Source organism: Populus nigra, chromosome 4 (genome assembly GCF_951802175.1).
Source record: "Populus nigra chromosome 4, ddPopNigr1.1, whole genome shotgun sequence".
Classification (NCBI taxonomy): Eukaryota; Viridiplantae; Streptophyta; class Magnoliopsida; order Malpighiales; family Salicaceae; genus Populus; species Populus nigra.
This window is the reverse complement of record NC_084855.1, coordinates 9,723,674-9,735,186: the sequence shown is the minus strand read 5'-3', so window position 1 is coordinate 9,735,186 and position 11,513 is coordinate 9,723,674. Positions and strand designations below refer to the sequence as shown.

The following is an 11,513-nucleotide window of genomic DNA, read 5'->3' as shown; positions in this document are numbered from 1 at the left end:
GATGTGGAGGTAAAACATCTTCGTTCCTTCACGCTTGATTTGGGGCGTTGTGGAATTTTTTTTTTTAGTTTAATGTGGGTTTTTGGGTTAGTTTATGTGTACTTTGATTAATTTTACAAGTTTTAAAGTTAACGAATATTATAATTACCTTGCTAAAATCACGCTTTTGGTTTTATTTTTTGAAATTACTTGTATTAATTTGATGAACTGATCATATCCTGAAGAGAAAATTGTAAGGAAATGTGTGGAATAACAAGGTGGCAAAAATCCTTATCCAATCGGCATTCATAAAAACGAGACATGAGCTCTTGATCGTGTACGTAGTAGTTCCAATATTTGCAATCATGCTTTTATTACAATTGTAAAGAATCGAAAGAAAAACAAAGAATTGATATGGCACTAGGTTATCAATGAAAGACCGATCAGAATTCAGCAGGAACTTTCATTGATGAGCTATATATCGATCAGGGATGGGTGTTCCTGTGCCAGTTCTACACAATATTAACAACGTAACTGAAGGAAAACGTTACTCCTGGAGAGGGAAGTATCAACTTTTGATTAACGCGTAGAGGTTGCAAAGCCGTTGCCAGGGGCATGAGGGGCTGGGTTGAAGGCCAATCTCCCAAAAAAACCTTGTTTGTACGGCAGGAAAGTCTTCTTCTTCAAATTCTCAGATGCTGCTTTATTCACTGTGTAATGTAACTCGTGTGCCGACACTGGACCTTTTCTCCTTGAAGACGCTGAACCTGAACTTTCAGTGGACAAGTAGCTCGGTTCTTTGCCATCTTCATGTTTTTTGAACAAACCTGAGTACTTCCTGAGACGATCCTTGTCATGCGCATGTCCCTCAGATGCGCTTCTAAATAGCAAAAAATCTCTCAGCCTCCACTTCCTTGAACTCTTTGAAGAAGAAGAAGAAGAAGAAGAAGATGATGATACTAAGGCTTTTGGATTTTCTGCTGATTGGTTGGTGATTTTATCTAGCTGTTTCTCTTCTTCCCATGGATATTCGGATGCTCTAAATAGAGTCAGTGATCTTGATGCTCTACGGCTTGAACTGGATGTTAACCCTGAAACTTTCTCTACCTGTCTTCCTCTTTCATTTTGATCTGTTCTCTTTCGGCTATTTTCAACTGCAGTTGCAAATGGATCTGAGTCTTTCTTTTTTCTTGGCGAGAAAGCTTCACGTATCATCCTTTTCCCCTTCTGTATCGGAGATCTTGGTGAGGAAAGTGGGCTTATCTGGGTAAAACCCTCGCCTTGTAATCTAGGCGGAGGCTTCAGGGGGCGGATTTTGCCTCCATCAAAAAGTTCATCTGCTGAAAGTGATGTCTTTTCTAGTTCGACACAGAAATCAAAGGCAAAATCATCTTCACTATTGGTGTTGGCTGTTGCCCGTAGTGATTTAGGTGTGCCACGCCTTTCATCCCAATGAAAAGAAAACCCGGTTCTTTCTTCATTGCTATCAATCAAGCTGTCGAAATAACTATAAAACTCAGCCACACGTGAAGGACTTGTTGGAGCGCTGAAGGTGCAGTCCCCAAACCGTTTCGGAGTAGATGGAGCAGTCAAGAATGGCGAAGTTCGAGCCTCGTTGAAGTCGAAATCCATGCCCGGTGCTGGTACTATAACTTGTAGTTTTAACATGTTTCTTTCTGTACTTGCTTTCGAGTTTTATAAGTGTTTGTTTGAGAGAGAAAGAGATGTAGATCAGACAGGTTGACGTTTGATGAGGAGGTAATAAATATAAAGTGAAGGAGGGGGATAGGAAGGGAAGGAAGGGAGATGGTTGGCTATATGAAGTCATAAAATAGGAGCCGACTTTTAATACTTAAGCCATTTTCATGTCATTTTCAGGGAATATACGGCACTGTTAGAAACATGAACAATATTAATATTTCAATTTTTTTGAAAAAAAAAACTAGTTTTCAATACAAGTTTTCAATTGTTTTTCAAATGAAGAAAAAACATGAACAATACATTTTTCTCTTTTTTACATACTAATAATTTTTAGTTATGTAAAATATTAAAATCATTTTTTATATTTTCATATTAAAGTAGTATTGTAAATTTATTTTTTATTATAAATTTAATATAAGCATTTTTTTTAGTTGACAATATAAGTTTTTCATGATAATTCTTAATCTTAATAAAATAAAATTAATATTCCACAATCATATTATCACAAATACATAATATTAAGATAACTATTATAAATTATGATTTTGGTTTTTTATGAAAATTGATATAATCTTGAAGCATTTTTAATTTCTTGATGAAAAAATATTTTTTATTTTTAATAAACAAACATGTTTTTTTTTAATTTTTTTATTGAAAAAAACCATTTCCTATTATTGAACATACCTTATATTATTTGCACATGAAAATATAAAGGGGGTGTTTGATTAGTAGGTGAAGATGTGGCGTGTTATGGCAAGCCATCGAGCCACGTGTGGGTGAATTTTCCATGAAGTTAGGGGGTGAAATGTTGAAGTTAGTTCATAATCAGATTAGATTATGAAAACATGAAAGTCACCGTCTTGGCTCAACGGCTTCCCCTCCTCCACACCTTGTCAATCAACGGGTCCCTCTCATGCGTGTCCATTGATAGCAGATTTGTAATTTTGTGAAAATATTTTGGACTTTTTTTATTCTGAGTCTGTTTCTATCCCTTTCCGTCCACCATCAATTAGTTAAATGAAGAATTTTCTCATTAGCATCTGAGGGTATGGCTTAGTGGTCAATCGTGTAATTTGTTTCGTTTCTGTTTGAGTTCGATTCTCTATGTGCACGTCTGTCATCCTCGTGGTGTCTTACCTGCTCACTGGACTTGCAGGATGCTCAGTGGACCGTGGAGCATAGTCATGGTGCGCGCAAGCTGGTCCGGACACTCCACGATAATAAAAAAAACATTTCTCATGATAATCATTTATTAGATGAACTAGAAATAAAAATATGAGATTAAACGGTTTATTCTTCCTATAATTTTAATTTTAAGTTTTATAATTGTTAATATGATAATTATTAAAAATTTATATAATCATTAATTTTAAGACCCGTAAAATTAATTATAGTATGTACAAACTGACCGGCACATTTATATTAATAAAAAAAAATTATATTTGACCAGGCATGAGGTATAACTTGTATAAAAGCCAGCAGTACAAAATTAAAAAAACAAGGGAAATGAAGGCATAAATGAGCACGAGGGCATAACTCGATAGGGCCAGCATCTTTTTTGGGAAAAGACAGTTGATGTGTTGCCATGAACCAACACATGAAAAGGTAACAAGAAAGAAAACGGGGCCTTGAAAAATATACAGAACTTCATGAATTAGGGCTCTTTGGAAGTTAATTTGGAACCGTGTCTTTTAAAAATTGAAATTCTTTTATTTAAAATTATCTTTATATTTCTGAATCATTTTAATGTGGTAATGAAAATAATTTTTTAAAAATAAAAAATTATTATTTAGATATACTGCTAAAAAAGCTGAAAAGACTGATTTCTCATTTATTACGTGGATTGGAAAGTTTGGTGAGGAAAAGTGAAGGAGGAACCGGCCGACGTTAGAATTTCCATGATGGTGACACTTGGCATGTTTTAATTGCGTTGAGAGTAATGCTCTACATATTCTAAACACAGCTTCGAAGCGGTCGTCATGGCATGCGTGATGCGTGGTAAAGTTTGTAGCTTTAAGAAGAAAAATTAACACACGAATTATTGTGATGGTGAGATTCATAACAATAAAATAACTATCCGACAACTCATGATTTTTTTAAATAAACTTTGTCTGAGTGTTTTTTCAAGGGACACCTTTAATGTAATGGATGTCACAATTAATGAAAAACGTTGGATAAATGTCACAATTAGTTGTCACAATTAATTATGACTTAATTGGAGTGCGGATCGTATTTTTAACATAAAAAATAATACTCAGCTGCTTTTAAAAAACTAAGAAAAAATTGAGATTTATGTGATTGACTTGACTAAATTCAATAAGTTTAATTAATTTAATAATATGATTAAAAAACAATAACGACATGAATCAAACTAAACTAAAAAATTGACAATGATTAACTGTAAAAAATAAACGCTTATCAATATTATAGAAAAATATTCTCAAAATATTCTTAAAAGGTCTTTATGAACTTATTCGATAAAAAAATAAAAATTAAATAAGAATAAGATAACTTATTGAGAGCACAATGAGAAAAAATTTCAAGGCTCAATTCCTTGCAAATTAAATATTGAAGAACGGAGTTGGAAAAAAATCAATTTTAACAAAGTATAAAAAAAAAATTGACCCGAGTCCATCCAAGTTAGCTTACCAAATCTATAACTTGATCTTGAAAACAGGATAACCTCATAGAAAGCAAATTGAATAAAACTATGTATCTCAATTCTCAAACCAATCTAATTTTGAATGGAGAAAATAAAAAAAAATGATTTAAAGAAAAAACAAAAAATATATAAGTCTTGATCAACCTAGTTTAACATGTCAAGCCCACAACCCAAGACAATAGATTATGATAACAGTCATGGGGTCAATTTTTCATCCCAAAAACAAACCTCGCGCGACAATCTAGTCCCGCTAGACTCAGCTTTTCCCTCACCGATTCACTCGTGTTTTGCCTACGACTAGTTTGTCCCACAAACCCAAGAGATCCCCACACTCTTTCAATGTCACAAGCAAGCGGAATAACACCAATGAATATGAACAGAATACAAAACACAACAGATTACAGGAACAAGTCCCAACCTTTTCATTAACTCAACTAAAGAATTACACAAAGCCCATCTTGTGTGCTATGCCCATTTCTGTTCTCTATGCTAAACATTTACAACCTATCTATTTACAAGATAATGGAAGTTACAAATAGAAACTACCCCTAACTTCCTGCACAGCTGGAGCACCCATTATCCCATGTTCTGGCAAACTTCTTCCCCAAATGAAAAACTATCGTAACTGCCGATAACTGCTCCCAGAACTGCCGCAATTGCATTGGCATGTTCTCCCACAAGATAATTGCCCACTGCCAGCACACATGCTCCCAGCGTAACTACCTCGCATGCCTTGGACCGTCCATTGTCCAAGTCAGGATTCGTTGCCGCACATCAACCATGACCTGCTGAATCGTTGACGCACACTGCTGCCGAATCTGCCAACGCCCATGCACGATGCCATTGTCGATGCATGTTACCATTCCTGCCAGTAGTGTTTATGTCAAGTCTAGGACTGCCTATTGTCCAGACTTATCGTCAGCCCCTGCTGCTGATTTTGTCTACGCTGCTGAATTCCTCGACGCTGCCGATCTCATAAGTGCTGCCAAATTCCCCAATGTCCCATTATGTCATTCCAGCACTGTTTCGTCAAGCCTTGAACAATCCTCGCCCAAGCCCCAACTCTTGCTGCCGCACATAAACTCTGCCGATTTTCGCTACTGTCACGCGAGCTGCCACCTCATAGTTACTGTCTAGCAATGCTTTTTGTCAGCCTACACCCTGACAGATTTTAACCCTGTGATAATAACTCTATAGAAAAAAAAATAAAAAAAGTCACAAAGCTCAGTCCCTAACCAACCCAATATTAAGGATGAAATTTTTAAAAAAAAAACTTAAAAAAAGACAGAAGTGAACTCAAACTAGTCTTTCATGTCAAATAATTAACTCAATCCAAAAGCTCAAGTTATTAGGTAGGATTTTAAGATATGATTTATAATATTATCTAACACTTTCTCTTAAGTGAAAGCCTTTTGAATTTGGAACTTGAAACTTGCAAATGTCCACACTACCTTATGCTATTAATTAATTTAAATTAGAAGAGAGAATATGAGAGTTGAGATTCAAACTTGTAACCGTTTGATCAGTAAGACTTAACTATCATGTCAAATAACTGGTTCAACCCAAAAGTTTTAAGTTATTATGTGAAGTCTTAATATATAATTTATATTATTCTTTAATATTCTAAACCTGTAACCCCATTCATGAGGCAATGATTACACCATAGAATGCAAACTTGAAAAAATCATGATGTTAAAACCCCAATCAATCAAATGATGAAGGATAAAATTAAAAATAAAAACAATAAAAAAGATCGAAAACAAAACAAATACCAATCAAAAGAACAATGACCATATTTGATATAAAAATTTGATGAAACCAAATGACATGGGACAAAATTGAAAATAGTAATCAATGAAAAAATTATTCAAAACAAACAAATATCAATAAAATAATATATAAATTAAATTTGATATAAAAATAAAATAATAGGACATCTTTAATTTCTGGCAGACTAATGCAAATCCTTGTGAGAGAATAGAAAAAGAAAAGAAAAGATTGTCAGAGCCTCTTTGTCGACATGCATTGGACCATTGAAAATAAACTCGACACACCGCTTTTGAATCAACCACGGACGATAGTGTTACACCACATAATGAAGTTGCACGTGCCCTTAGAGCGTGACAGCTTCACCACACACGCTAGCATGTGCATTGTACTAGCTAATAAATTTAACATGCTAGTCCTTTTCAATCACTGAAGTTGTTTTGGTATCAAATTCCAAGTGAGAAAATTTGACGTGGACAAGTTATTGCATTGTTACTTCCAAGTGAGAAAATTTGACACAGACAAGTGATCACATTGTTACACTCATTAGTTTTACGCACTGCTAATAAACAGAAGAGTTTCAATTCCAATTAGGATTATTAACCAGATCATTTGCTGCGTTGTTTAATTTTTTTTTTAATGTTAATAAAATATTCAATACCATATTATATTGTTTTTTAGAAAAGAAAAAATTCAAATCATATAAGGGTTAGTTTAACGTGACTTAGTTAATTTAATGGATTCAAAAACAATTTGGATAACCATTAAAAACATATTATATTTTGGTTGGGTTTATATAAAGATATCACGATATTAAAAATATGTTTTGATTATGAGTTAATGTTTAATTTGAAAAAATAAAATTATATTTTATTAATTTAAACCAATTTAAACTCCAAGAACCCAATTTCAAGGAAAACAAATATTCTACCTTTTTTTTCTTCTAAGAAACAATATATTTATCCTAGCTTCCCGACTCAACCTTTAATTGAAATCAACATATTTATTATTATTCATTAGCATATATAATTCTCAGTTTATTTTTTAAAAAATTATACCAAGTTTTCTAAAGTTTGATTGTTTTTTCGTTTTGCCTTAATATTTTAAAAAATTACATTTTACATATTGATCAAGTCCAAAATTAAAACAAGATAAAAATTTAAATTTATTCTCTCTCTCTCTCTCTCTCTCTCTCTCTCTCTCTCTCTCTCTCTCTCTCACACACACACACACACACACACACACACACACACACACACACACACACACACACACACACAAACTACTTGTCAATCCAATGTACACAGATTTGGATTCTCCTTCTACATTTTCTTTTCACTTTTAGCATTCCTGCCATCTCTTAAAAAAACACCTGATTCACTTGAATATTCAAAGAATAATTGGATGACGCACGTTCTCTTTGAGTTTGTTGGCTTTTGTTCTCCTTAGCTCTTATAGTCTGGTGACTTCTTTGAATAGTCAAGGGTATGGACTTTTATCGTTTTAAGTTGTCTATTTATGAAGGTGTAATTTTCCAAGAAAAGAAGGTAAAATGAAGAAAACATGTTTTTTTATACCAAAGAGGGGTTGGAGGAGGTGGCGGCTTTTTTGACAGGGTTCGGTGGCTCATGTTCAGCCCAGCAAGACTCCCCAGACTTTTCAATGAGAGAAGAGACCAAGGTTTGGCCCACCCAGACCTAATATTACCTCTCTTTCCTCGAAAAACATATTGTTTAATAAGATATTAGTTCTTTCATACCCTAATTGCAATAGGATTACAAGAGTTGCCCTCCACTATCTTTATGTTTGAATGGAAGGAGGATACGGAAGTGTAAGATTAGTCAAGAAAGAGAATGGTTGAATTTCAATCTTTTCTCTAATTTGAATATAAAAAAAAATGGAAGATAAAGAAGGAGAATGAGAGGGTTAAAAAAAATAAGATTAATTATTAAATTGCAAAAATAGTCTTAATGGATAAAAGAAAAAATAGTTTTTTTATTCCAAGTAAAACTTGTTTTGGTCATCTAAAAGTCTTTTCTAAACACTCCAATTTAGAGTGTTAAGATTTTTAATACTTTCGAGGTTACCATACATTTCCTTCTGTTAAGAGTGAAAATCATAATTGTAAGATTTAATTCAATCGGGGAGCATATTTATAAAATTCGATTCATGTTTAGGTTTGAGCTAGGGGTTACAAAGACTAATCTAATTTTGTTTTTAAAGGGTTAAGATGACATCATTTTCAAAACAAAATTTAAAAAAGGCCAACGGGTTTATAGCCAGGTCAAACAAGTTAACTCGAGTTTTTTACTGGGTTCATTAGTTTTTTTTTCTTCTTCAACTTGGACTAGTCTAGGATCATGATCAATTAAATCTTGTGTCAGCATGCTAAACCTGTCTAACTTTAATAAGCATATCCAAGAGTAGACCAGGTTCAAGACTCGGGTTGTAGGGTGAGTGGGTGACCATGAGTCAATTGGTGGATTTTTTTAAAATAATATCATTTAAGAGTTTTTTAATAAAACAATGTTATTTTTATATAAAAATAAAATAAAATACAATAAAATAAAGCTCCAAATAAGAGCCAGCTTAGACCTTTTTTAACTATAGTAAAAATCAAACATGGATGAAGGGCTTTAACTCGACCTTTCCCTCTCCTACCACTAAAAACCCTCCTAACAAACATGATGTAAGAAAAAAAATGATATAAAGACATAATCTTTGTTTCTCAATAAGTTTTCCAGCTTCAGCTTCACATGCTGATGTCTTATCATCTGGAAAATTTCCAAGGTTTTTCTTGATCGCAAAGGGAGACCAACCTCTGATCGAAACTGACTGAACTCCAAACCAACATTACTAGCTTACTCACACCCAAAAAGAAAGGAGCTGCGTGTGAGTTAAGAGACTGTAACATGCCCAAAGAAAATCTTGACACGACTTTGGGCCATGCCAGACGTGGCCTAGGCCGATGCTCTTTTATCATAAAAAGTACTGGATTAATGGTCCATACTATGCTCCCGAGGAGCAGATCAAAATTTTATTGAAAGAAAAAAAAATATCCAAGTTATTAATTTAATACATACTAAAAGATTTTTTTTTACAGCAACACAAATATAGTTTCCTTCTCACATATTACTACTATAGATTTGAGCAGTGATTTTTTTTAAAAAAATAATTTTATCTTCAAATTTTTACTTTGCTGATTTAGCCCTTATAACCTACATTAGAATCCAATTGTATATTTTTTTTTTTGGAGGAAAGGTTGAATTGAAAGATAAAGAACTGAAGTAAAAAAAGCAGGTGAAATAGATAGTGGCTTTGAAATTTATCTTAAAAGTTCATTTGCACCCGTATCTTTTTTTCTCTAAAGTAATCGTTCCCTTTAATTTTCAAAATATTCATTTTGGTATCAAAATTTATTTTCCAATCCCTTTTTTGTAAGAGGAAAGAGAGAATTTGTCAAATTAAGATGTAGAGAGAAAAAACTCTTCGCTAACACCTTTTTCAACCACAAAACAGGTTAAAATTGGTGTCAACAAATTCTACTAGGTAAGAGGAGTCTTATGATGATTTTTTTAACCTCAATATAGCCTAAAAATCAGATAGAGGTTGAGGATGGAATATTTTCTCTGGTTTGATTTGGTGGTTTGGATTGTTTTTTTGGTTTATGAGGTTGAAAGGTTTGGTTTCTTGATGTTCTAAAAGTGTTTTGTAGTTGAAATGAATTGAATTTTTTGGGTAAAAAAAATCCATAGTTTTAATTTCACGGCCATCACAAAGTGGCAGACGACTTGTTTTTTTGGTTTATGAGGTTGAAAGGTTTGGTTTCTTGATGTTTTAAAAGTGTATTGTAGTTGAAATGAATTGAATTTTTTGAGTAAAAAAATCCCATAGTTTTAATTTCACGGCCATCACAAAGTGGCAGACAACAAGTCGTCTACCACAATAGGCAACGTGTCATTTGCCTATTCTTTCTTTGAAAAAAAATAATACAAGAAATAATAGGCCAAGGTGCGCGAGCCTGGGCTTGCAAGCCACCTTTTCTTTTCTATGTGAAAATTTTTTTGGTTCTGTCCACGGCGTTACGGGCGAGCCACCAATCTAGTATCAAACTATTTGACATTGCTATTAAACTTTTCCCTATGGGTCGAATTTGAAACTTATCAGCTCTCCTTCTTATTTAGCTCGGGTTTAAAATTAAACCATGTGAGGGTTGTCTCTATATGACCCTGTCTACTTGGCCGGTTCAAAAGTAGCTAGAATAGTTGGTAAAAAATGTGGTTTGACTTTAAAGAAATTCTAAGATAATATTTTTTTTTAATATTGAGATAATAACATATTAGATCGACCAGAACTTTACAGTTTAACCCATCAAACTTATGACCTGGATCGTAAACTTCAGATGATTTGTTTTAAAAAAAAATTATGTAATTATATAATAATAATAATACTAAATATTTTTAAAATTGAGCACAAACAAAATATTAGGATATTTATTCGAGAAAATAATAATTTTATAGAAAGTAAACCGAAACAAATTAAACAAACCAATTTAAAATCAATCAAATATAAAACGATGAAATTGAAAAAAAAATCAATACAAACCTAATATTAAAAAATCAAATTAAAAAAAATCAAATTTCTTTTTTTTTAAAAAAAAGAAAAGAAAATAGGGAGGACCTCCCCACTATTCATATGAACAGTGTAGGAGGTGAGTCATCCCGAGTTTTTTTTGGTTTGTACTATAATAGCTATATAGGTGTAACTAAATGACTGGTCACCCTAAGTTGTGGGTTAGAGAAAAAAAAATCAGATACTCTACCGTGATATAAAGAACGAAGCACCATCTGAAAACCTTATTTTTTTAGTATATTGTATAATTGTACAGCCAGAATCAGGCTATCGCTCTCAGAACGAAATCAATTTGGAAAAGCACTTCGTTCTATTGGCTGGCAGATTTTTATAACCCAAGGAGCTAAAGTTTAGAGTTTGCACCTTCCACTTGCATGGATAATCTTTTTTTTATTCTTGCATGGGACAAAAATATAGATTCCTTCGACCCCCCAATTCCAATCAAGCACATGTAAAATGTTGGCCCCGGTTCTAATTTAGATCATCCTTTTTCCTTAGTTAGATCATTGATCGATCGATGCTACGTAATTTTCTTCTTTGATCTATCTATTATGAAGAGATTAATGACCCCCAATTTCATAATTTGTTAAGTACAAATATGATAAAGTTAAACAAAAAGTAAAGCATGTGATTAGTGTAATTATTAGACATTATTTGAATCTATTTATTAAACTTCATTTATTATCAAATTATGTTAAAAAAAAAGAAGAATAAACTTCAGATATTTAAATAAAATCTTAATTACATAATAAATAATTTTTATTTTATACGC

At 32.8% G+C, this 11,513-nt stretch overlaps 1 protein-coding gene across 1 annotated transcript; it reads right to left on the bottom strand.

The window, feature by feature from the left end:
* Positions 1-258: 258 nt before the first annotated feature.
* On the bottom strand, positions 259-1,779 carry LOC133692229 (uncharacterized). The gene has a single exon (XM_062113014.1). The coding sequence runs from the start codon at positions 1,645-1,647 to the stop codon at positions 559-561; it is 1,089 nt and encodes a 362-aa protein (XP_061968998.1). The 5' UTR covers positions 1,648-1,779; the 3' UTR covers positions 259-558.
* Between the last annotated feature and the right edge of the window lie 9,734 nt (positions 1,780-11,513).

What these genes read in the sequence shown, in the direction of transcription:
- LOC133692229 (XM_062113014.1), bottom strand. Translation starts at nt 1,647, where the DNA reads ATGTTAAAACTACAAGTTATAGTACCAGCACCGGGCATGGATTTCGAC.